Source organism: Hemibagrus wyckioides, linkage group LG19, assembly GCF_019097595.1.
Source record: "Hemibagrus wyckioides isolate EC202008001 linkage group LG19, SWU_Hwy_1.0, whole genome shotgun sequence".
Taxonomy (NCBI): Eukaryota; Metazoa; Chordata; class Actinopteri; order Siluriformes; family Bagridae; genus Hemibagrus; species Hemibagrus wyckioides.
This window is the reverse complement of record NC_080728.1, coordinates 5,066,543-5,093,686: the sequence shown is the minus strand read 5'-3', so window position 1 is coordinate 5,093,686 and position 27,144 is coordinate 5,066,543. Positions and strand designations below refer to the sequence as shown.

The following is a 27,144-nucleotide window of genomic DNA, read 5'->3' as shown; positions in this document are numbered from 1 at the left end:
ACGAACATTTCAGATTTTGCCTCGGATTCTATTCTAGTTTGATGAAACTAGACATCAGTAACGACAGCCTGAGTGTCATCACACCATGATGTCTGTTCTGTCTGCTGCACTCCATCACAACATCTCTTCACAAATTACTAAAATGAAATTTTATCTGTTACATTTAGGCTGACAAGACCTCAAGAACAAATATCTCAATCTAAAACTGTGTGATAACGGGGTTTCTATGAAAGGCTGAGAGTTTTCAGTAAGATGCTTTGCTGGAAGACCTCCTGATGTTTGTTGTTTCTCTGTTTGAACAGCTGAAAGTAAATTATTCAACAATCCATGAAAGCTACAAACTTTTACAGTACCTTTACTGTTCTGTCAGGATTCCTGAGACGGATGGATGGATGGATGGATGTTTTTTTTCATTCTGTAACATTTCAAAATGATTCATACAACAATATCCATCCATCCATCCAACCATTTTTTGTTTCACTTCTCAGGGCTTGGGACGTCATGAACGGGGTGCCAAACAATCAGAAGGCAAAATCATACACAGACAAAACTCATGTATTTAAACTGGAGAATTGAACTGGAGTACCCTGAGGAAACCCCTCAAGCACAGGGATAACATGCAAATTCTCTCTCTCTCTCTCTCACACACACACACACACACACAAAGGCATAAGCCTACAACTCTTGGATTTAGACTAGAGGATTAAACTGTGGTACCCGGAGGACACTCCTAAAGCACAGGCAAAACATGCAAACTCTGTGTCTCCCTATCCCTTTTTCACACACACACAAAGGCATAAGCCTACAACTCATTTATTTGGATCAGAGGATTAAACTGTGGTACCCTGAGGAAACCACTGAAGCACAGGGACATGCAAACTTTCTTTCTCTCTCTCTCTCTCTCTCTCTCTCTCTCACACACACACACACACACACACACACACATTTTAAACACAAGGCAGTGTTTAAAGTTTTATTCTTAGTGGGGAAAAAAACTAAATGTCCATAACACATTCTCTTTTAGTAACTTTTAAAAATTTGAATTAAAAAAATGTGGGGAAAAAATGATTGCGTAAATTGAATTGTTTAATTGGTCGTTTTTGATAGGATGTAATTTAACCATTAAAAGACTTTATTAATAGATAAAATTAATTTCATAAACTGAAAACATTTGACAGCAACAATCATTACAGTACAAACAGCGGAAAACCTTTGCACAGACATCCAATATATATATTTTTTTTAACTCATCTTGTTTTATAGTGTGAATAAATTATTAACATGTTTAATATCGAGATAAAAATAATTAAATAAAATAATAAACAATTTCTACTTCACACGACCTTCCATTCAAACGTTCCTAGTTTTGCGCATGCGCGGTGGATTGTCGCTCCTAGCCGGAACGCATGCGCGGTACAGTTCAGGCAGTATCATCACTACATGATCTGAGCCCCAGTGCCAGAAGCACAAACCAGTCCTTTATCTCCGCGTTTTTTGGACTTTGGTCTCCATGAACGCGCCCATTAAATCTGCCGAATCTTAAAAAGATCCAGTATTGAAGACATCCTGCGCCTCACATGGCGTTAAAGCCACTACATCACACCCTAAATAGTGCACCTATAAAGGGAGTAGCGTCTCATTTGGGCTTCCGCATACGTCAAACAGCCACATCGCCAACCCGGAAGTGAGCCCATTCACTCCAGACTAGAGTTTCACAGCCTCTGACCAAGTGAGTATAAAAACAAAAACAGAATTAATTTTTTTAACAGATTGCTTGAGAGAAAAAGACAAACAAACAAGCATTTGTGCTTATTTATGTGTACATCAATTCTAAACTAGATGCCATTATTGCATAGTTTCTTGAAGCTGCACTGATTGTGAGATGTAACTGTTCCAGTCTGAAAGTAATGATCTGTCACTCAGATCCTGAGATCAGTTTGCGACAGATATTTTAATTTCCTGCCTAAAGTCGATAACTAACTAACTAAGTTAGCTCTTGGTCTTCCTGATCAACAGATCTGATATTGTTTATAAATATACAACACCAGAAATGTAGTAAACAACACCGAAATACCTAATCCTAACAGTCATCCTCATCAGACTCATCTTTTTTCCCCTTATGATTAAATAGGATAATAAATTAATTCATGAGTAAATGCTTATTGGATATATCTGTCTGTTTACAGCTATGATTGTGTATCTGTTGTACGTTATGTATTATTGTGACCTTTCATATTAGTGTAGTGCTTTTGCAGGAAATTTCTGGGCTGTTCAAGTTCTTTTGTGGACACCGGTTTATAGGAAATGTTTAAAAAAAAAGGAATCAGAAATGACATTAAAAGATAGAACGACAACAATAATCAGCAGAGATTAAAAAAGGTGCATGTGCTAACCAAGTTTTCCGAACAATCAGATAATAAATTTAACCTTTTATAAACAGGAAAAAGCATTTTTACTTGCACAGGGAAGATATGTGTATAGTTGTAAGAGCTGTGTAATCATGGCAGATCTACAGTCAGGGTGCAGTCTTACAGGTTAAACAGCCTTTTTTTTTTTAATCCTTCTTCCTTCCTGCAATGTTGCCTGTCTGTACTGCATTATCCAAATACCTTGACTTGTTCTACTCACAAATGTCTAATATAAATCAATAACATACATTTTACCACCAAAACATATGTGGATACCTGACCATCACACCAAAATGTGATTCTTCTCCAAGCTGTTAGAAGCACACAACTGTGCAAGATATCATTGTATGCTGTAACATTAAGATTTTCCATGAAGACATGGTGTGTTAAGGTTGGAGTGGAAGAACTGGAGTGTCCTGCACTGAGCCCTGACTCTGACTCAACCCCACTGAACACCTTTGGGATGAACTGGAACACCGACTGAACCCCAGACCTCCTCACTCTTACAACATCAGTGTCAGTGACTAATGGTCTTCTAGCTGAATGATCACTAATCCCCACAGCCACGCTCCAACATCTAGTGGAAAGCCTTCCTAGAAGAGAATAGTGGAGGAATAGAAAAACAACTCTGGGGTTCACATACTTTTGGCCATATAGTGTACCATTTGGTGTCTTGATTGTTCAATCCATGCATCTTGAGTCTTGTGAACTGTGCAGGTGTAAATGGTGATGGTGGCTGTGAGGACTTTGTAGGCATTATTTAGCAGTAGTGACTAAAGAATATGACTAAGCATTTTATTCATTTGGATTTCTGCAGCCATGGCGCAGTTTGAGGAAGTATCCCAGAAATCTGCACTCCATCCCAAACCAAAAGGGCTGACCTTGCAGTACGGTACGGCAGGGTTTCGCACCACTGCGAAACATTTGGACCATGTGATGTTCCGCATGGGTCTGTTGGCCACGCTGAGGTCCAAAAAAACCAAGTCCACCATTGGCGTCATGGTCACTGCCTCTCACAATCCAGAGGTGGGTGATGTTGCACAAACAGCAGTTTCTCTTTTTTACAAATGAAACATGTTAGTTGTGTATATTGATGACTGCACACACATTTCCCTGTATTTCTTGCATGCTCTGCTTTCTCAGGAGGACAACGGTGTGAAGCTGATTGACCCAATGGGGGAGATGGTGACTCCAGCTTGGGAAGGCTATGCCACTGAGCTGGCTAATGCAGATCAGGAAGATTTGTGCAGTGTAATGAAGGATATCATTGGAAAAGAAGCCATCGACATGAGCGAGGCAGCGAGCGTCGTCACTGGCCGAGACACTAGGTATCTCATTTGTTTGTTTTTTTTAATCTCTTTTTGTTAGCAGATTAGTAATAAGTGTAGCTGTATACAAACTGACTGGATGTGCGATCTGCCACTCAGGCCAAGCAGCGAGAACCTGTCCCGTGCCGTGTTGGATGGGGTTTCCTGTTTGCAGAGCCATAGTCTAGGTGTGCTCACGAATAAGTATATTTTGCTTTTCTCTAAACAGACTAGTGTGGTCCTAGAAACCAAGTTAATGTAAAATTTTAATTGTCATATACACAAGCGTACATAGTACGGTTACAAATGAGTAGTGACATGCTTTATCAACTGTCTGTGTCAAAAATACCATCAATAAGAATAAAAATTTCAATAAAATGATAATAAAATAGAATTTACTCTACAACCCCATTTCATTTGATGGGGTTTTAATTGTATTTATTTAATTGTATTTATTTAATCCGTTTCACTTGCTATGATTGTGTGTGTGTGTGTGTGTGTGTGTGTGTGTGTGTGTGTATTTAAGACTTTGGCCTGGTGACCACGCCTCAGCTGCATTACATGGTTCTATGTGGCAACACCAACGGTTGCTATGGTACTGCTACAATACAAGGATATTATGAGAAACTCTCCAAGGCTTTCATTGCACTCACAAAGAATGTAAGACTTCAAATATGATGCTTCAAGTCTATTTGCATGGATTTCTTGTATATTTAATGTCCAGAGTTTAAGAAGTGAGGCATGCCTGTGCTTGTCTCCCAGGTCCAGAAACGCACCGATGACCAGAAGAGGCTGCTGGTAGATGGAGCTAATGGGATCGGAGCATTGAAGATGAAGGAAATGGAGCCGTTTCTCAAGTCCGAGCTGCAGGTGGAGCTCTTCAATGACGGCAGCAGCGGCAAACTTAACTATCTGTGTGGAGCTGATTATGTGAAAGTGCAGCAGAAACCTCCACAAGGTACGTGGCAGTGTTTAGTATTGTTTTTACTCCTGGCTCACGTAACTGTCCAAACTACTGAGATACAGAAATTGCAGTGTAGTTACAGCTGCAGAATGTAAGAGTTTCACCTTCTGCTTGAGGAAGAACACTTTGTGATGGGAGTTGTGCTGTTGTTTTGTGGCACTCTTGGTTGAGAGTGCACACATTCAGTGTAGGGGCAGTGGTAGCTCAAGTGGTTAAGACTCTGGGTCGTTGACAGGAAGCTCGGGGTTCAAGCCCCAGCACTGACAAGCTGCCACTGTTGGGCCCTTGAGCAAGGCCCTTAACCCACCCTGCTCCAGGGGTGCTGTATTATGGCTGACCCTGCACTCTGACCCCCAATCCCCAAGGATGGGATATGCGAAGAAAGAATTTCACTGTGCTGTAAGGTATATGTGACAAATAAAGCGAATGCATGCAATAATGTACATAATACAAATAAAGTACATAAATAAAACTAATATGGGCGTTAACACTGTGCAAATACCTTTCATTGTTCAGTAGCAGGCTCTTATTGGTTGCATAAGTTGCCCGAATGTCTTGTCATATTCACAGTCTTCCCATCAAGATAACATATTCTCACTCTCTCTCCTGATTGGCTGCCATCTCCTGCCAGTCACACCATGTCACTGGATTTCTTTTGTGCCTGAAGCTGGTGTGTGATGAGCTCTGATTTACTTTTTCAGGACTAGCAGATTAGTTAACATGCTGAAATTGGAGTAGTTTTGTCCCCAGGCTGGCTGAATATTCATTTTTACCTAAATATTACAGTGCAGAGTAGTAGCACAGTAAAACTTGGCTGTCATATTGTCATTCTGACATCACAGTTCAGATAAGAAAGTGTGTCTGCTTCCTGTGTACTCTCTTAGGTACTTAATATAAAAATTTCTTTACTCAAGCACTGCAGTTCATCCTCATAGCGTCATTCAGTGCATGAATGTTTATGCACTAGTATCTCTCTCTCTCTCTCTCTCTCTCTCTCTCTCTCTGTCTCTCTCTCTCTGTAGGTATGGAAATGAGGCCGGGTCAGCGTTGCTGCTCCTTTGATGGCGATGCTGATCGCATCGTTTACTATTACAACGACTCTGCTGGACACTTCCATCTTCTGGATGGAGATAAAATTGCTACTCTGATTAGCACATACCTCAAGGAGCTTCTGACGCAGGTAGAAACCACACACATATACACACACACACACACACACACATGGTCATACATTCTGTACAAATCCTCAAACCGTTCTTTCATCTTGAGTTTGAGGTTTGTTCGAACACTGTACACATACCGACAGGTACAGGTAACAAACAGCTGTATGTGTGACTACAGTAGATTTACATACAGTGTCTCTGGATGCTGTGACACTATAGCACTCTGTGAGCTCTATATAACTTCCTGTTTCAGTGGCTATGTAAGTCTGTTTGCAGCAGACTATCTACAGAGCACCATAACATGTAAAATGCTTCATCTTGACTTGTAATAATTGTGTGTGTGTGTGTGTGTGTGTGTGTGTGTGTGTGTTTGTATAGGCAGGCCTGAATCTGCAGGTTGCTGTGGTCCAAACAGCGTATGCCAATGGAAGCTCTACACAGTACCTTGAAAACGTCATGAAGGTGTTTTATGACATTATTTGACATGATATACCTATGATATACATAACAGTAATATTATAATTACTTTCGGGGGTGGGTTTATTTAGATTTTTGTGCTTTTTTGTGGAAAACTAATTGGTGATTTGGTGAATGGAAGAGAGTTCTGACTGAATGTCTTGAAATCTGCTGAAAATCTGCAGAAAAATTGCACCTAATATCGTGGAGTTTGCTCAATTTTTGCATTGATTTATATAATCGTGAAATCCTGGAGTATTTGTGAGTATATGTAATAGCTTGTTGTGCTACCATTACAACAATTAAGTATTTTACCTTTCACCTTCGCTCTCAGGTTACAGTGTGCTGTACAAAGACAGGAGTGAAACATCTCCATCACGCAGCTCAGGAATTTGACATCGGAGTTTACTTCGAAGCCAACGGCCATGGAACGGTGAGCGCAAAAAAACACAAACCTACAATATTACTATTCTTGACATGAAGTGTTTTTAGTAGATTTAAGGAAAGAAAAACTTCAACGCAGTACGACTCCAGCCTGTAACAGCAGTTGTTTTTCCTGGTGTGTGTTTTTAAGGTTCTGTTCAGTAAAAAAGCAGAGGAGCAGATCCAGCTGCTAGCCAAAGACCCGAACGCGAGTGACGATAAGAAACATGCAGCAAAGCTTCTGGAGAACACTGTCAACCTCATCAACCAGGTGAGCATTAGCTGTTGCATTATTTTATTACACACTCAGCACTGAAATTACCGCATCTTTTCTATCTAGTGTTAGTGACTAGTATGAACAGTATAACAGAATTTAAACATTGGCTCAAAATTGCTCCTGAAGCAATGCTTGTGGATTCATTTATTTCTCTCATTTCTGCCACAGGCTACAGGTGACGCCATATCAGATATGCTGATAATTGAAGCAGTGCTGGCTATCAGAGGGATGACTGTACAGGATTGGGATACCATTTACACAGACCTACCCAATCGCCAGCTCAAAGTCAAGGTCTCGTGCCACTTTTCATCACTTTCTGCTTCATCCTAGTAACATAATCCTTAGGCATGTTCTGAAGAAACAGACAACTTCTAAATGAAGAAAGGATAAGGGGGTGAATACTTATGCACAGCACTGTATATAGAGCAACGTTTATCACCATGAATGAGTATGTTTGCTTTAAAAGTCTCTGTGAAGTGCCTTTGTTGTTCTGCTCACATTTAAATATGTTTGTCCACAAACCGTCTCTTTCTGAACACTGAGGTGTGGATTATGACCCTGTTGTTCCACTTTAGGTAGCAGACAGGCGTGTGATAGACACTACAGATGCAGAGCGTAAGGCAGTAACACCAGCTGGATTACAGGACTCCATAGATGCTCTGGTCAAGAAGTACAAACAAGCCAGAGCCTTCGTCCGACCCTCTGGTACTGAGGACGTTGTTAGAGTGTATGCTGAAGCTGACACGCAGGTACACACCTCATTGCATACACACACCTCGTTGCATACACACCTCACTGCATACACACACTTCACTGCATACACAGTCCTCATACACACCTCACTGCATACACAGTCCTCATACACACCTCACTGCATACACACTCCCCTCATACACACACTTCACTGCATACACACTCCCCTCATACACACACTTCACTGCATACACACTCCCCTCATACACACACCTCACTGCATACACACTCCCCTCATACACACACCTCACTGCACACACATCACGCTGCCCTGATACACACCTCAATGCATGCACACACCTCTCATACACACTTCCCTCATATACACACTGCCTTATACAAGTTCCCCATATACACATGCTCCCACATATACACACTCCCTCCCTCACACACACACACACACACACACACACACACACACCTAATCTCTCTATCCCAAAATCATGTTTTTCTGCTCTGGGTCAGACGTACAGTAATATCAGTGTGTATGTTTGTGTGTGCAGGAGAGTGTTGATGCCTTGGCACATCAAGTGAGTCTGGCGGTATATCGACTAGCTGGAGGAGTTGGAGAAGAACCAAAGCCTTTAAAGTGATGCTGAGTGACCTAAACACTACATCTGTAGATGATTCAGATCAGATTGATGCTGATGCTGCACTTCTTGGTTGCACTTTGCCTTCATGTTTATACGAACTGTGAAAAGATGTTTTTTTTGTACTATGATATTAAAAAGGTGTTTTTTTAAGCAACAAATCCTGAACACCATCATGAAATCACCAATAAAATTATATCCTCCGATTGCTTTTTTTCATCCCACTGGAATCAAATGAATGCAGTCAGTAAATCTCTGACACCAACAATAACTTTCGGAGACTCAGGAACAGATGCTTTGCAGTCATGTTTATTTTAGGCATGTGGTTGAACAGAGCCAACAGGTTAAAAGCTAGAATTACAGTGCATTAGCAGTTTAGTCTTCACACATGAGCACCAGGAGATGAGTTTTATATGAGATATCAGTGTTACATCTCTAATACAGTTCATTCTCCCCTTTACTAACAAGAGAACAATGTTTATGTCTGTAAAAATGTTCTGTTGTGATATGAAAATGTAAAGATTTGATGCTAATGGAATAATGAATTACTAGTGAAGGGAGGAAATGAACACGTATGGTAGAGAGATATCTAGTATGATGTCAGGCTACTCTTCGGTCTCATCTGCTGCTCCGGAGATGGTGATGGTGCGCTCCTGTGTGTCTTTCTGAATGACGTCCTCGTCTGTCTTAACTGTTCTAAACAAAGGTCAATAGCGTCAAAAATAGTACAGTGGAAATATATAACGCCATGTTGCATCATCATGAGTGATAACAGTGATGAGTGATGATAGATTATTTACACTTGAGGTCATACGTTGACATACGACTGGACACAGTTCTTCAGAGAAATCCAGCTCCTGCGTATTCATTGCTTTTCCAGAACAATCTCTATAGTATACACTTTTGCATTAGCATCTATATGATCCATCTTATCACACTGAGGGACTCATAACTACAGAACAAGCTGCAAACATTCACTGATCATCAAGAAGGCAACATGGTTCATAAATAACTGGGGTATATCTTTTGTCATTTAGTTTAGTACATATTTACACCTTTCCCAGAAGACAAAATAATAACAAGTAAATAATCTTCCTCAAAAGTTTTTACAACCCCCCTGGCTCTTAATGTATCGTGTTGCGTTTATTTGAACTGGTTCATTTGTGTAAATTTAGTCTTATGGACTATATGTGAATATCTGTGATGTGAAATAGGTTATTCAGGACAAAACTAGATAAAACATTAAATGCAATCAGATTCTGAAAGGTGTGTAAACTTAGGACCCCATCTCTATATTATGGCTATTTTCTACACAATCACATACATTTCACACTGTAATGTGTAATTACCAGGACACTTTTACCTGATGAGGACGGTCTTCCTCTCCGTCACTTCCACAGCCTGCTCGTGAGAGAACTCCTCCGTGGTTTCCTCGTTGCCGTTAGAAGACTGCGCCGGCTTGGAGGCCACTGCAGCTGCTCCACCAGCCAGTTCAGCCAAGGCTCCACTCACCCCTGATTTGCTGAAACTCCCGGAGATGCTGGCGCTCATCAGAGACAGGCCTTGCACCATTGATGATAAACGCATGTCCTCGCCCTCGATCAGCTTCCTGAAGAAGCCAAACAAATACCATTGACAATGGTACAATTGTTAATATTTTTCTTAATTAACTGGGTGAGAAATTACAATTGGATGATTTACATCCAGTCCAGAATGCTTAAGTCTCCCATTAGTCATTTTATAGATACTTATGGGATCATGGAATCATTATGGAGCAATAAGGGCGGGGCTTTGTGAATGGGGGTGGGATCAAGGAGTTTAAGACAAATGCTGCATCCAAATTTTCCTACTCAATGTATATTATGCACTAAAAGCGTGTGTAGCAAAAGAATATACAAGATACTGACACACGCTGAAATGCCATGTGACAGACGAGAACGTTGTTGCCTAGTAACACAAGCTTTTCTTCAGTCATTTTTCCTTATATCATTTAGACTATATCATATCATTCACCATTTCTGTGATTTATTTACCCACATTTCATTCACACCTCTCTAATCTGCGTCTAAAATGCATTGAATCAAACTGTCACTAAAACCACCTTCTTTCACGCAAGGAACTGTGGGAAATATAAGGTAACAAAAAGTGCCCTATGGATTCACGTTACCTATAGGTGGTGATCTCGATCTCAAGAGCCATCTTCACATTGAGGAGATCCTGATATTCCTTCAGCAGCAGAGTGATCTTCTCTTTCACAGTCTTCATTTCCAGCTTCAGAGCCTCAATACGGGCCTAAAATACACACCACCACGAGCCCCGAGCAGCATTAATCAACCTTAATCCAACTGAAACAACTAGCCTTACTTACAGACCATTCTGTTTTATTACTCACAGCTCTGTTTAATGGGTTTTAATGACATCTGTTTTATTCTCACCTGTAGATCCTCTTCCTCCTTCCTGTATTTCTCTTGGTTGTCACGAATCTGAGCCAACAAAGTCTCGTACCTGTTGTTAAGTGAATCCAGCTCCCGTTGTTTGTTCTGAATCTATGGACACACACACAGATTGAGCCTTGAATAAAGCTGTACTTTTAACTTAAATAAGGTAGAAATGAGCAAAGATTCATAATGTATTAGAAGAGAAGAGAAGTAATGTAGAGTAATGTAGTGTACAGCAGAGTAGAGTAATGTAGAGCATAATACAGTGAAATAGACTAGAATAATGTAGTGTAGAGCAGAGTAGAGTAGAGTAGAGTAGAGTAGAGTAGAGTAGAGTAGAGTAGAGTAGAGTAGAGTAGAGTAGAAAAGTGTACTAACATCCTTCTTGTAGCTCACGACTTCTTCTCTAATTCCCCGTACAGATTCCACATGTCGTGCTGATGCTGTGTTCAAGTCCTGGAATTTGGTCTTGTACCAGGCGTCCATCTCCTGATGATCATCGGATAGAACCGTAAAATAAACACAGCAACAGATGCAGGAGACACATAGTGAGGTCACTTATTCTGAGGTAAATCAGTTTACAAATCAAAGTTTCACAAAGGAATGGAAGAGGAAAAAAAAAATTCAACATGCATAGATAATCTATCAAAGCATATTCAATCATTGTTTAGAGTGAAGGTTGTCTACCTGCAGGTTCCGGGCAGCAATGCTGTCGTACTGGGACTGGATCTCTTTGAGGGCGGACGCAAGGTCAGGAAGAGCGAAGGCCACTTCGACTTTAGATACAGTTTCATAAATCTGAGCCATCAGTTCGTCAATTTCCTGAACAAGTGTAAAAACAAAAATGAAAAGTGTAACGAAAAAGTGTAATGAAAACATCCATCCATCCATTTTCTGTCCAAATTATCCTATACACGGGGTTGTGGGGTCTATATTACCACAGACAGTTAATGTATAATTGAAACAGCTACCTGTTTGTGAATCCTCTGAAGGAACTCCATCTCCACCTCCAGGTTCTCTAGCTGTTTCTCCAGAGAGATGCGGGAGGCGGTAGCAGCATCGACATCCTGCCAGGCAAAAACAGCAATTACATTCAATTACATTTTATTTGAAGGATAGTGTCATTTAATTAACACTCAGATGTCATCAGCTGAATTCCATAAGAGGTTGATAAAATGATTGTTTATAACCATGAGTCATTTTTCATGTTGTACATACTGTTAAGCCACTGATGAAAGTCCTGAGCTATGTGTCACAGGAATTCGAGCTAGATATTAGTAGCATCACTAGTGAACTCACAGGCTTGAAAGCTTCAATGTCCTGTTCGGCCTTTTTCCTGGCTTCCAGCGCCTCCTCATACTTGGCCTTGATCATCTCCAGCTGCGCCGTCATGGCCTCCTTAGCAGCGATGGCAAGATCCTTCAGAAAAGAGTTCTGTGTTACTGCAAATCAACAACATGGCTGAGAAAAAGGTTTTTTTTTGCTTTCTCTGCTTACCCTCTGAGCTCTCGTCTGGTCGGCGACCCTCCTGAGTTCTCTCAACTGCTCCTCATACATCATACGCAAGCCTGAGGGCTTCACATAGCGGCCCTTGAGGGCTTCGATCTCAGTCTCCAGCAGTTTGTTTTGCTGCTCCAGAGTACGCACCTGCAAATACATGTGTCCAGTTAATTACTGGTGTACTTGGGTGCAAAGCAGGGGAAGGTGAGTGGAGAAAGTAAACACAGGCGCATCTCACCTTTTCAATGTAGACAGCCAAGCGGTCATTAAGGGTGATCATCTCCTGTCTCTCGCTAGTGCGCGTGGTTAGATAGTCCTGGTTGGCAGCAGAAGCAGCCTCCAGATCCAGTGCACCTCCGAGACCCATACCAGCACACAGAGCACTCATACTCACACTTCTGTAAGAGTATAACAAACACTACAAGTCACAAGAAAGAAAGAAAGAAAGAAAGAAAGAAAGAAAGAAAGAAAGAAAGAAAGAAAGAAACGAGACAAAGTGATGAGTGTTGTTACCCGGTGAGGCGCGCGCTGCGGGTACCGGACAAACCTCTGCGCGCGCTGCGGCTGTAGCTGGCGGACCGGTGGCGGGTTTCACGTCTGCGTGGACTCGGACTGGAGACACGGATATGGCAGGTAGAGGACGAGGAGGCGAGGGCTCCTTCAAAGTGCCTCCGGTACGAGGAGATGCGCTCCGGGCTGCGACTCATGGTGAGGCTGGAGTTTCCCTTCACACTGCTGCGCTGGAGATTGAGAGCTGGAATTGGTTTGTGTCGCTCTTCAGTCCCGGTGGCTGGTTATATACCCGCCTGAGCCGGACTGAGGAATGTCGAGGCTCATTTTAACACCGAGATGAACCACTCAGCCATCTAACGCGCCTCCGCGAAAAAGATTTGCCCTGCTAGAAATAGACAGAATAACTGGCATCAGTACGATAACTGTGCTGTGCATAACCGTGTTCCATCAAGAGATATCAGATACACCACCAAAGGTTTGTGTTTATCTGACTGTCACACTGATTAAACATCTCATTCTAGATTTATTCCCCTTGTGTTTGCTGTTATAATGAAGGTTTTCCACTACATGCTGGAGCGTGGCGGTGGGGATTAGTGATCATTCAGCTACAAGAGCATTAGTGAGATCAAACACTGATGTTGTAAGAGTGAGGAGGTCTGGGGTTCAGTCGGTGTTCCAGTTCATCCCAAAGGTGTTCAGTGGGGTTGAGGACAACTCCAGTTCTTCCACTCCTTAACACCTTAACACACCATGGGATTGAGTCTCCTAGTTCCAGTGAAGGGAAATTTTAATATTACAGTATACAGAGACATTTTGTACAATTGTCTGTTTCTAACTTTGTGGAAACAGAAGATGGTGTGATAGATGTGATGGTCAGGGGTGCACATACTTTTGGCCATATAATGCAGTCAACGTTATTATTATTATTATTACTTTTATAATTTTACACAATTATTTTCAATTATCTCTTTATCTGCAATTATGTTGCTGTTAAATAGACAATTGCCAAAAGTTTTGGGACACCCCTCCAAATCATTGAGTTCAGGTGTTGTTTTTCAGGGGTTGGGCTCGGCCCCTTAGTTCCAGTGAAAGGAACTCTTAATGCTTCAGCATAACAAGGCATTTTGGACAATTTCATGCTCCCAACTTTGTGGGCCAACTCCATATTAAATTCATGTGCATGTAAAGGCAGATGTCACAGTTTTGGCCTGGCTCACAGTCTCCACTCTATTTCATCCCATGTGGTGTTGAGATCAGGACTGTGTAAGCAAATTGTCCAGAATATCTTGGTTCCTTTCACTGGAACTAAGGGTCCGAGTCCAACCCCTGAAAAACAACACCTGAATTCAATAATTTGGAGGGGTGTCCCAAAACCTTTGGCATTATCTACATTTTATTGAGAGTATACTATAGCTTTCTAAAACCTTCTGAACAAAATGATTACAGCGAAAATAGCTTAAAAAATGTACAAGTACTTTACAATAATTTTAATAATAGTTGTATTTGTTTTTAATTGGACGTCGTTACATTTCTACCAGTTTCAGCATACAAATCGTTGCGGAACCATATTTAGGACTCCTCTTGTACCCCAGCCGGATATATTCCAGTGAACGGGGAAACAGTCGGAGTGTTTATTAGGTGCTCCGCTATTTGCAGTGAACGCGAACCGTCCTTTTTTAAAAAAACTAGAATTATCAAATAACTTAGAGTCAAATCCTCTACCTCAGTTCAGTAACAATGGCAGGGAACTTCTGGCAGAGTTCACATTAGTAAGTGTTCTTTTTATTGTTTAAATATTTCCACTTTGATAAATGCTTTTGTTTCGTGACCTAGCATGTTGCTATGGCTAAACGATGAGCTGTGTCTATGTGTGTAGAGGAGTAATGTTCAGTGTGTAACTCTATCATGGGTGTGTGAGAGCAATATTAAACATCAGTGTGTTTAGAAACATGTCAGAATTCTGTCATTTTTCTGCGAATCAGGAAAGCTGGCTAGTCTTGGATTAAGTGTAAACTGGTAACGCAGTGGACGAAAGCTGCTTAGAGGCGAGTTGTGTTTCTAAATCAAATCACTTCATCTACAGATTTGTAATCTTCACCGAATAGAAATGGTGTGTAATGAGAACCTCAGATAATTGTAAATCAGGGATAACTGGGATCATTTTACCCCCATTTGCCCTTTTCTTTTCCTAAATCAATACCCAGTCAGCTCACTGCAGGGTTTGCTGTGGTCTTGCGTTGATATTAAAGGTGTAACAGTCGATTATATATATATATATATTTTTTTATTTCTTACGTGTACATAATAAACTGCCAACTATTTCTAACATGATGATAAAATAATGGTTTAAGCCATCAAACGTCTTACAGTGAGGGGAAAAAATTATTTGATCCCCTGCGGATTTTGTACGTTTGCCCACTGACAAAGAAATGATCAGTCTGTAATTTTAATGGTAGGTTTATCTGAACAGTGAGAGACAGAATAACAACAAAAAAAATCCAGAAAAACACATTTTCAGAAAAGTTCTACATTGATTTGCATTTTATTGAGTGATATAAATATTTGACCCCTTTGCAAAACATGACTTAGTACTTGGTGGCAAACCCTTGTTGGCAATCACAGACGTCAGACATTTCTTGTAGTTGGCCACCAGGTTTGCACACATCTCAAGGAATTTGGGCCCACTCCTCTTTGCAGATCTTCTCCATGTCATTAAGGTTTTGTGGCTGACCCTTCAGCTCCCTCCACAGATTTTCTATGGGATTAAGGTCTGGAGACTGGCTAGGCCACTACAGGACCTTAATGTGCTTCTTTCTGAACCACTCCTTTGTTGCCTTGGCCGTGTGTTTTGGGTCATTGTCAGGCTGGAATATCCATCCACGACCCATTTTCAATGCCCTGGCTGAGGGAGGGAGGTTCTCATCCAAGATTTAATGGTACATGGCCCCGTCCATCGTCCCTTTGATGCGGTGCGGTTGTCCTGTCACCTGGGGATGGTGTACTTGGGGTCATAGGCAGCATTCCTCCTCCTCCAAACACGGCGAGTTGAGTTGATGCCAAAGAGCTGGATTTTGGTCTCATTTGACCACAACACTTTCACCCAGTTCTCCTCTGAATCATTCAGATGTTCACTGGCAAACTTCAGATGATCCTGTACATGTGCTTTCTTTAGCAGGGGGACCTTGCAGGCGCTACTGGATTTCAGTCTTTCACGGCGTAGTGTGTTACCAATTGTTTTCTTGGTGGCTATGGTCCCAGCTGCCTTGAGATCATTGACAAAATCCTTCAGTGTAATTCTGGGCTGATTCCTCGCCGTTCTCATGATCATTGAAACTCCATGAGGTGAGATCTTGCATGGAGCCCCAGACCGAGGAAGATTGACAGTCCTTTTGTGTTTCTTCCATTTGGGAATAATCGCACCAACTGTTGTCACCTTCTCACCAAGCTGCTTGGCGATGGTCTTGGAGCTCATTCCAGCCTTGTGTAGGTCTACAATCTTGTCCCTGACATCCATGGACAGCTCTTTGGTCTTGGCCATGATGGAGAGTTTGGAATCTGATTGACTGCTTCCTTCGGTGGACAGGTGTCTTTCATACAGTTAACCAGCTGAGATTAAGAGCAGTCCCCGAGAGTGCTCCTACTGTAATCTCAGCTCCTTACCTGTATAAAAGACATCTGGGAGCCAGAAATCTTTCTGATTGATAGGGGATCAAATACTTATTTCACTCATTAAAATGCAAATCAATGTAGAACTTTTCTGAAATGTTTTTCTGGATTTTTTTGTAGTTATTCTGTCTCTCACTGTTCAGATAAACCTACCATTAAAACTACAGACTGATCATTTCTTTGTCAGTGGGCAAACGTACAAAATCCGCAGGGGATCAAATAATTTTTTCCCCTCACTGTATATGGCTTATATTCTTTGGAAAACTGATTTCTGGTCAGGAATGATGGTTGGTGTTTGTAGTGGCATCCTGTATTCTGTGGTTGAGGTGAAGTTCAGGGTTGCCAGATTAGACTGAAGATTTCCAGCCCAACTACAGCTTAAAGGCCGCCCATTTCATAAAATACCAGCCCAAATATGCATACTGTGATAACTAATCCACTTACAAACAGAAAACCCAAAGCAAATGGGTTAGTGTACTATTTACACACACACACACACACTGTTAGCTACATGTATATGTTTTAATTAATTATCAAACATGACATCAGAATTTTATAAGCAGAATAATTGCCTATAAAACACACTTACCTTTTTATAAGGACTTGGCAGAACTGATGAGAACGTCTCTTGAAATATGATTCTTTAGAACTGATCGCTCTCCCATTCTTTACTGTAGGACTTTCTATATTTTATATATCAGTATCAATATTTTATATTATATACTTTGGCATGATGATTATGATAAACACTTACAGCTTAGCTAATAACTTTGTGATACTGGCTTAACGAGTACAATGATTACAATAACCCGCCAGTCAAGACTGAAGCCTGATTGGACAGGACTCTCCTCCACCTTATTGTCTAAATTTAAACATATAATTAAAACATCAACATTATACTTTATTGTACAGTTCGTTTGAATGGACATCATGTTTATAGTCAAAAATAGAAACCGTTGCATCAAAAACCAGCCCAAATTTTATCAGCCATTTTTGCCTTTTTTCCCGGTTAGACGTGACCAAAATGAGCCCAGTTGGGCAGGAACACTCCCAATCTGGCAACACTGGTGAAGTTACAACATGTAATTCTCACCAACAACCTGTAAAACCCACCAAAAACACCTAATCAACATGCAACTTGGGGTTTTCTTCTCAACTCTCAGTTTCTTCACTGTTTACAGTGTGACATTTCACACTATAAATTCTCTTTATCTATTTTAACATGAGTTTACAGCAGTATTAACTTTAGATCATTCTAAAGGTTCAATCTATAACACTGACCGAACAAATCACTGTTTTGTGAATCAACATTAGCACTATCCAGCGTGTTGCTAAGCAACAAATTGTTATCTGCTGTTGGGTCTGTGCTGAGATGTCGGTCCAAAATGCCACATGAATGTTTGAAGGTCACTCCAGTAGAACAGAAACAATAGACGCTCGGACGTGTAACTGTGTAAAAGTGCAGTTAAAGCAGATATTTGAGCTCTGATGGATTAAAAAGAGAGTGCACGTGTCCGTGGCCCCCCCACCCCCACCGAACGTCACACGTCAAACGTTTCAAGGTGGACAATGACATTAGTACAACTCTCAGACGTCTCTTCCAAGACGCCAGGAAAACAGCTTGATAGATACTGGGGTGGAACTTTAGGAGCGTGTGTGGGAATGGGGTTGGAGTCAGTGAGTGTAATTGTCACTAATGCTTGTTTCAAGGTGTACACTAATATTTATTCCTAAACCTCCCACTGACAGAAAGCTTTATGTCCAAGCTTTATGTCCAATCAGTCTTGAACTCATTTGTTTCCAGTCAAAGCTGCTAACAGCCACAAGAACATGATGATTAAAAGTAATAACATATAACTTATGATAGTAGCGAGTTTTGATTTTTATCACTATGTAGATTAATCAATAGCGCACTTCCAGGTTACTGGCACTGACACTCAGGTTAGATGTCCTTAGATTAGACAACTTAACAACTTAACTTAGACAGACTTATTTCATGCGTTTATGTAAGTAAATGAAGTCAGACAAGCAGGTCTTCAGACTAAAAATAAAATTAAAAAGCTGGTCTTTCAGCTAAATTTATATTTATAACATTTCTCTCAGTAAGAAGTGAAGCTTAATGGCTAAAAAAGCTTCTTAATTTTCCGGTACGCTTCAGTACACAGAACGTAATAGGATCTAATCGTTATTCATCAGTGCACTGAAGGATGGTGTTAGGATTGTGCAGGAATGATTCAGAGTTTAATAAGGTCGCTTAATAGTGCTTCCACTGCATTAATTACATCTCCGCCACTATAATTAACATCTCCTCGTCTGTTTCCTAGCCTGCAGTGGGTGCTGGATAAGCAGGACCTCCTGAAAGAGCGTCAGAAAGACCTGAAGTTCCTCACAGAGGAGGAGTACTGGAAGCTGCAGATATTTTTCGCCAACGGTACTGAACACCTACAACATTTTTCTTGTTTTATGCTGGACTCTGGTGTGTGTGTGAAGTGTAAGATTTTTTTGTGATGTTTATCACAAAAACATACAACTGGCATTACTATGGTCTGTTAAGCACACTTTAAGAATTAGAATTTCAGTCCTTTAGATAGCTTCGGATAACCCTTGCAGTATCATTTGTGAGGATTTTTCATGCAGAGTAATAAACAAAGCAGTCTGAATCCACCAGAAGTTTGTGAATATGTAGTCATTATTTTCTCCATTGACATATTTTTCTTATGAATAAACATTAGAGGGTCCTGATAAGGGTCCTGGGCTTTCACACCAGCTTCTCTGTGATTTTTCTGTCTGTTTTGATCAGCCACATCAGGACTTTTCTCCATCCTAATCTTTAGTTTCTACTAAACTCAGCTGTCTGTGGTCCTTTCAGTCTGGATAGACATGTCTGTTATTTTCTACACAGATGTTTCTTCATTATTGTTATTATGATGAATTTAGTTTTATTTAGATGAGGCTTTTCCACAGCTGCATTCGAACCTTGCTCCTCTTGTGGGAGTCTTATCACTAAGGAAGAAAAAAAACCTTTTTACAGATATGTCTGTGATAAATGTGCCTGATTCAAATAGACCTTATCTTTAGTTTCAGTATGTAGATCACATGTTCAAACACGTTCTTAGCTCATCTGAAGTGGTTTTAAAGGGTCTGTGTAATAAAGGATAAGCCGTGATCGTGCCTCTGAACACGGTGTTCCTGATCTGTACGCTGAACTGGAGGTGGAACGGGTCGTAACAGTGATGTGATGCTCTTTCAGTGATCCAGGCTTTGGGAGAGCACCTGAAACTCCGACAGCAGGTCATTGCCACGGCAACCGTTTACTTTAAACGCTTTTATGCCAGGTAAGTCTCCGTTTATGTTACGAGGTTATCTCTTGCTCTGTCATCGGTTTGGTATCAAGAGCTGTATTTCACTGAAATACTTAGAATCTTGAATCCATCGTTAAGATTGTTATTATAATAGAGGTTTTTGTTGTTGTTATTATTTATTATTACTGTATTATTATTTGTCAGGTACTCTCTGAAGAGCATAGACCCGGTGTTGATGGCTCCTACCTGTGTGTTTCTAGCATCTAAAGTTGAGGTAACAAAACATTTTATCATTATTCATTCCGGATGGATTTAAATCGTTCCGCACCACTTTAAAAAGTTCTGCTTTTTTGTCGCAGGAATTCGGCGTTGTTTCGAACACCCGCCTTATTTCTGCAGCCACGTCTGTGTGTAAGTGAAGAAATAAGGAACATCCACTCATTAAAATGCTCGGGATTCATTTTAAGTAGTTGAAAATATATATTTTTTTTCCCCAACTCTGCAGTGAAAACACGATTCTCGTACGCCTTCCCTAAGGAGTTTCCATATCGAATGAACCATGTAAGTAACTTTTAGGAAATGATTTTAGATCAGATCACGGTTATTTTCACGCTGATGGATTGTTCTGTAGTTACGTACCCATGCGTCACCATTAACTTTGTAATTTTGTAATATTCCACACACACACACACACACATGCCCTGGTGTGAAAATCTCATTGCTGTGGTGAAGTCGTGTGTCACCCTGGAAAAATGAGCTCGGCTCTTCGGTCACACACTCGCGTGAAGTGTTCTGTGATGAGCAGTGAGGTTATCTTCATTACCTCCAGCTCACAATGACATTTACATACTAGCTTACTGGAATAACAAGCGTCTCGATTATAATTTGAAGCAACGACCAAAGGATTAAAAAACAATCCTTTTATAACTCTGAGAGTCACATGACCTGCTCCTCAGTAAGACACAGTCTGTAATACTGAGACTGAAGAAGTTCTAGGTTCATCATCATTGTCCTGAGGAGGAAGACTGTTTCTTTGGGTCAGATTGCTGTACTTAATTGTGGAACTCCTGTGAGGATCAGATTTTAAAAGGTGGAAGCAATCTCCTGAGTTCAATAACAGAGAGTAAATAATAATAAATGACGTTCGGACTAATAAAATAATTCTAAATCGGTGTGTTGTAATTTTAAAAAAATCTATAAATATTGGGACGTAACAAAAAATGAACGATGCTGAAAAAAAAAACGTGATTATTGCTTTAGAGGCTTTGTATAGATGGCCAGGGAAATGATTAGAATCATGTGTACACACTTTACAGGCCATATGTTATCACTTTCTCCTCCGTTCTCTCTGCAGATCCTGGAATGTGAGTTCTACCTCCTGGAGCTTATGGTTAGTGTGTCTCTGTCTGCACAGTGTTTATAAACGATCAGGGAATAGTGATGACTCTAACTGATCTCCGTGGGTGTGTTTCAGGATTGCTGTCTGATTGTGTACCATCCCTACAGACCTTTACTGCAGTATGTGCAGGACATGGGGCAGGAGGACATGCTCCTCCCACTCGCATGGTGAGAACTGGACCTTAACACACACACAAGTCAGAGTGAATCACCTCATGACGTATTTTCAGAGAGACCGTTAGAGACTGTGGTCTCACAGCACAGACATCTTTCTTGCTCTCTTGGCCTCCTTTTTGCTAGAGCGTGAGCATTCTTCCACCATATACATTTTTTAATTTTACCTCATGTTTTTTTAAACAATGTGAAATTTGAGATTGACAAAGCTGTATTTTCATTTAATTCAAACATGTTTATAATTCTTACTGACACACTGAAATGCCAAGACAGTCATTATAATAATAGTAGTAATAATAATAATAATAATACATTTATATATCAAATAAATAATTATGAAATTATTTAATAATAATAATAATTATTATTATTTATTATTATAATCAAAGTGCTTCACATGTCAAACAGAAAATAACAAGAAAAACTAAATTGAAGAACAATACGAATCAACAAAGTGTGATTTTACTAAAAATCTGTCTGTCTATCTATCTATCTTTATCTGTCTATCTATCTACGTACTTGTCTTTCTGTTTATCTATCTACCTGTCTCTCTGTCTATCTATCTCTCAATGTATTATTTTTTAAGCCTTTGAAATCATTTCAGTAGGAAAAAGGTTCCAGATATTTGAAGTGTAATGACTAAAAGCTGCTTCATCTGATGGTTTAAGGTTTACATTACAGTATGTTTATCTATAACGAGATGCGTAATAATGAAAATCATGTCTTGATGTCAGTACAGTATAATTACATGATAGTTCAGTATTTTTGTTAAACATCCTGAATGTTATAATTTCATGGATCTTGCATTCCTCCAATCGATATCCTCAGATTCTTTAATGCTTAGTGTAAGTCCGTGGTTTGTGTGTGTTAGCAGCCTATAATGTTTAAGCTGATATAAATCACACACACGAATCACATCAACATTAATGGAGTCACACAGCCTCAGTCATGCCTGTCTTTGCTTCTACAGGAGGATCGTGAACGACACGTACAGGACAGACCTGTGCCTGCTCTACCCTCCCTTCATGATCGCTCTGGGTAACTCCTCTTTTTGTGGTGTAGAAAGTTCACTTGAATGTCGTCACCTTTTACATGCATCTTTCTGTCTGCATAAAGACTCTTCTACTGAACAGACTTTCTACAGACGTTCATACTCTGTTACTTGGATTTCAAGTAAATATATCGCTAGTAGATATTGGTATGTACCTAATACAAGGAATCTGTGAAGGTTCGGATTAGGCTTAGGATGTGTCTCAATCAGCTCTCTGTGGTGAGTCAGTATATTGTGTACAGGAGTTAGGGCACTGGTAAGTCACTACACTTTGGGACACTAATGACTCTGTTTTCTCATTAGTCACTGTAAAACCACAAAAAAGCATTTTAAAGTAAAATGTCATATTCATTTGTTAGCATAATTACACACGTCATGGCTCTTCAACAAAATCCGCTAGTCTAGCTAGTGGTTTTAAAAAAAAATAAATCATTAAACACTTAAAACTGTATATAGAATGTCAAATCAAGTTAAAAACACTAACATATATCATTAATCATTTGAGAGCTTCATCAGCAATAAGTTACTTACATTTGTAGATGTATTTTGGCTTTCGCCATTTTTTTTTCCACTCTGAAAGGCTTCAGAAAATATGACATCATTTTCAGTAATGTCCCTGGTTTTTGCAGTGCATTGTGGGATATTTATTTTAGGGGGCGGATGTTCTTGAAGGACTTGAGAAAGAGACAGAAGGTAAAATGTCTGACTCCCTGATCTGTGCCCTGATCTACTGAACTAGAGCTGATGGAGACGCAGCCAGGAACATAGAAACATGAGAGTTAGCCCTTGAAAAAGCAAAGGTTTTGTGGAAAGCAAGACTGAATAAAGTCTTAGTAGTGCAGGAGATTTAGGTGACGCTGATTTACTTTAACAAATAAAAGGTTTCTGTTACATTTCCTAAAGAATATACATCTAAAGTGTTTGTCCTGTGCTCCAGCGTGTTTGCACGTGGCGTGTGTAGTGCAGCAGAAGGACGCTCGGCAGTGGTTTGCTGAACTCTCTGTGGATATGGATAAGGTAGGAGGATGTTCAGCTTCAATAGTAATATTACTTTAATTCAATGGACGAGGTTTTAATGTTACGCCAGCACTTTCAGACACACCTTTCGCATACTAAATATACACTAAACACAGTGCTAATGAACCTCTCTCACAACATGAGGGTGCTTCAGGAAAGTCTGTAGAAGTCGATAAACTGTTGTATTTAGTTTTACAAGCTTTAAAAATGCTCATTCCTGTTTCATCTTATTTAAGGATAACAATGTAGTCATATTTCAGTTCATGGAGGTGTTGATTTAAACTGTACCATGCTGGTCCCTGGCACTGTGATTTGGCACAGATCCTGGAGATTATCCGTGTAATCCTGAAGCTGTATGATCAGTGGAAGAACTTTGATGACCGGAAAGAAATGCCTACCGTGCTAAACAAGGTGCCTAAGCCCAAGCCACCACCCAACAGGTACAAAACAGCAGCCGATCCTCATCCTAACTCGCAGTTTTTCAGTTAAGGGTCTGGGGGTGAATATGCGGCAGGAATTATGCTGCGTTCACACATACAGTGATTTTATCTCTGCAAGTCTTCAGTCGCTGTAGTATGAAATCGTCACTACTGGTTGCCATGGTAACGCCGAATCGGTTTTCTTGCGGCTATAATGAATTATTCTGGAGGGAGATTTGGTGTTTGTGTATAAAATTGAGCAGTGATTATCTGCATATCATATAAGATGAAGCAGAAGCAGTGTGTGAGCTCGACTGTCTTCATTCCCATTAATAGTCACTGCACCGAGTCGCTCCATATTTGTATAGTGCTCAACTTTTCTCAACTTTGTCATATTACTGAAATGGACACGCCCACATTTAGTCGCCAGTGCCCACTGTCGCTCATTTTGCCGGAAGTCTTCAGCTCTGATTAAAAGAAGTATGATCTCTGCTCACTTTAATGAGTCTCTGTATGTGTGAACGCAGCAATTTCATTTTTTTTCTTATATAAATGTGAACCAAAAGAGATGATGTAGAGGAACAGTTTTAATCAGGTTAAATTCATTCATTTTAGTTTCTTGTATGTAAATTAAATTAAGAGTTGAAAAGTACTTTACTGCTAATGTATTTTTCTTCTCTACTCTTTATTTCACTCTGCAGCGAGAACGACCAGAGCGCTAACGGGAATCAGAGCAGCTCTTACAGCCAGTCCTGAAACTCCTCCTGGTGGAGCAGCCAGACATATGGACACAGAGACCCCAAGACACACACACACATTGCAGCACACCATGATGCTCTGCTCTAATCAAAATGTATTTAGACTGAGGAATAGTAGACATCTGGGAGAGCAAACATGATGCCACTGTGTGACACTAATCTTTATTTACTGTATGGATGCACAGCGCTGGTGTCATTTGGACTGGCCTATACAGCTGGTCATTATTACGGCTTCACACACACACGCGCGCACACACACGTCGGCCAAGTGTGTTCAACTAAGTTGCTCTCGCTGATCCTGACTTTCTTGAAGAAAAAAGACTTGATCATATTTTACATTCTCGAGAATGTGTGAGTGAGAGAGCGCGTTTGATGGAGTGAGTGTGAGAGTTTGCGTGTCTCTTGTCGACCATATCACAGTTTGCATTCCTCAGGGAAACGGCTCTACACATATAATGGCCACAGGGCTATGTTGGTGATCTTCTCGGACCTTGTACTGTGTTTAATTCCCCTCCCGCTCGGATAGTTCTCCTCTGGTTATGTTTTGCGGTCCGGCGTCGGCACTGTGAACGAGAGCGTACAGGTTGTTTCCTTTCAAAGTGCTCGTTTACCATTTTCACCCTAAAACTGCACTTGTAAATATGCTTTGTAAATGTGTATGAAAATAAACGAAAAACTTTTATCTCATTTAGTTTGAATTTATTACACTCATGCGTATAAACAATTTTATTATTATGGATCGACTTTAATGCTTTTAGGTATTTCTTTTTGTTTTAAAAACAGGTTATTATTCTCACATAAAATCGCACAGTATTTTATTTTCTGATCCGATTTATTATTATTATTATTATTAGAGATTTGTAGATTTTTGTTTTGTTAAAGTAGCGCTGGAGATATTAAGTCTCTCACAGATGCCTTGGGTCTGAAGACTTGGTTGGTGTTCGTCAGTACTGTTTTATTATTGGTGGGAAAGTTCTATTGTAAATGTGGTAGCTAAAAATATAACCCTATGTGATATAATGTTTGGGAAACTTTTATATGGGGGGTGTTAATACCTGTGGAAATGTTGACCAGTCTGTCCGTGAACTGTGGTTTTAATTTTTAATTATTTTTTTTTTAATGATAATTTTAATTTGTTTTAACTTCTTGGGTGTTACAGACTGAATGCCTTACTCAATAAAGCTGCTGGCTGAAAAGTCTAAAAAAATTTAAGTATTTTCTTTATAGTGTAATTAAATGAATTATTATTTATCTGATAAGTACAGATTATATAATATTTAAAGAATAATACTTAGACAAACATTTATAGTAAATGTGTATTCATTATATTTCAGTAATATATTACTAATATGTAAGTAATTGTATTTAATATATTTAATTATAATTAAGTGTATAAAGTACACTATAATTTACTGATGAGTAACAACAAAAATAAATCATGTCGCATGAAATATTTTTTTAAAAAAAGGCTTAAATGGATTATGTATCCTGGTTCTGTATTTCAGTATTTTACACACTTGTACACAACTAACAAAAAACCATCGAGGAATAAATAATATTTTATATGTACTGTTAAAAAGTGAATTCTGCTGCTTCCTTTATGTTAAACGGACCTTGACCGTTTCTCCATTCATACATGCTTTTGTGAGGTCTCAGCTTCTTATGGGTTTTTAGAACAACAGTTGCCAGAGAAAATGTTATTTATGCAATGGATTACAAAACAAATGTCAGAGGCAAAAAAAAAAAATGCCAGAGGAGAACAGTGAATCTGGACACATTAAACCTTATGAAACTTTAAATATACTGCATGTGCAATGTGTTCTTGTAATTGGGCCTAGATATCACACTTTCTGAACCCCACTTATGAATCTTCATCGAACATTTGTAGAACCGATCACTATCCGTATTACACACTATTAACATTACACATTACACCATCAATTCATGAGTATACTACTTGGGGAAAAAATGTGTCAAGGACATCTAGTACTGATAGATGTAAAACACATTTCAACTCTAGAATGACTTTTGCTTACAGTAAATTGGCAACCTGCCACCCTTTACAGTATATATAAAAATAAATGCAAATAAATGGACAGTGTGTGTTTGTGTGTGTGTCGTCCCCAGTCACTATGTACCGTTAAGATTTCCTGTTTCCCTTGGGTATAAATAATATTATGCACACATGTGAAATTCCTTTATCATCCATTACTATTGGGAAACCCAACAAACTCTCCAAAACATGTGACGTGTCTTAAAAATGTGAGCGTATGAATTTATGCACCATGGACAGTGAGGAGGATGGTGAAGAATTACACGCTTTAGTCGATTCTTTAGTTTTCACAGCTTTCATAACAGTCCCTATTAAGTATACAAAGTACTTCCTGAAATAATAATAAATAAATACATTTTTCAACACAAACTTACAGCACACCACAGCTGTTATTATTTGGTGTGTTGTGGTGTTGTTTTTTAGTTATATATATTATTTGTCATGTTTAGCAAATCTTTTTTTGCAAAGCATTAGTGTTGTAATTGTGTTGAAATGCAGAATATTTTTGTCATTT

General features: G+C 39.7%; 3 protein-coding genes across 4 annotated transcripts; 2 read left to right on the top strand and 1 right to left on the bottom strand.

Moving 5' to 3' along the window:
- Positions 1 to 1,427: 1,427 nt before the first annotated feature.
- Positions 1,428 to 8,562, top strand: pgm3 (phosphoglucomutase 3). Its single transcript, XM_058417733.1, has 13 exons — positions 1,428 to 1,729; positions 3,226 to 3,434; positions 3,552 to 3,736; positions 3,836 to 3,903; positions 4,242 to 4,375; positions 4,478 to 4,673; positions 5,702 to 5,859; positions 6,221 to 6,304; positions 6,633 to 6,731; positions 6,873 to 6,992; positions 7,167 to 7,289; positions 7,574 to 7,747; positions 8,255 to 8,562. The coding sequence occupies exons 2-13, from the start codon at positions 3,228 to 3,230 to the stop codon at positions 8,342 to 8,344; spliced, it is 1,638 nt and encodes a 545-aa protein (XP_058273716.1). The 5' UTR covers positions 1,428 to 1,729; positions 3,226 to 3,227; the 3' UTR covers positions 8,345 to 8,562.
- Positions 8,563 to 8,640: 78 nt separating this feature from the next.
- On the bottom strand, positions 8,641 to 13,249 carry ngs (notochord granular surface). 2 transcript variants are annotated; one of them, XM_058417734.1, is made up of 11 exons: positions 12,793 to 13,249; positions 12,518 to 12,677; positions 12,277 to 12,426; positions 12,079 to 12,198; positions 11,751 to 11,846; positions 11,467 to 11,601; positions 11,158 to 11,268; positions 10,777 to 10,887; positions 10,509 to 10,633; positions 9,705 to 9,950; positions 8,641 to 9,037 (listed from the first exon to the last, which is right to left on the bottom strand). In XM_058417734.1, exons 1-11 carry the CDS (start codon positions 12,984 to 12,986, stop codon positions 8,947 to 8,949), a joined length of 1,539 nt encoding a protein of 512 aa, XP_058273717.1. In that variant the 5' UTR covers positions 12,987 to 13,249; the 3' UTR covers positions 8,641 to 8,946. The 2 variants fall into 2 exon arrangements, with proteins under 2 accessions (XP_058273717.1, XP_058273718.1); XM_058417735.1 differs by having other exon boundaries at positions 8,641 to 9,032.
- A 1,143-nt stretch (positions 13,250 to 14,392) lies between these two features.
- Positions 14,393 to 25,264, top strand: ccnc (cyclin C). Its single transcript, XM_058417738.1, has 12 exons — positions 14,393 to 14,561; positions 18,783 to 18,889; positions 19,709 to 19,793; positions 19,965 to 20,034; positions 20,120 to 20,171; positions 20,266 to 20,321; positions 21,115 to 21,150; positions 21,235 to 21,326; positions 22,303 to 22,370; positions 23,321 to 23,400; positions 23,722 to 23,840; positions 24,521 to 25,264. Exons 1-12 carry the CDS (start codon positions 14,530 to 14,532, stop codon positions 24,573 to 24,575), a joined length of 852 nt encoding a protein of 283 aa, XP_058273721.1. The 5' UTR covers positions 14,393 to 14,529; the 3' UTR covers positions 24,576 to 25,264.
- The last annotated feature ends 1,880 nt before the right edge of the window (positions 25,265 to 27,144 follow it).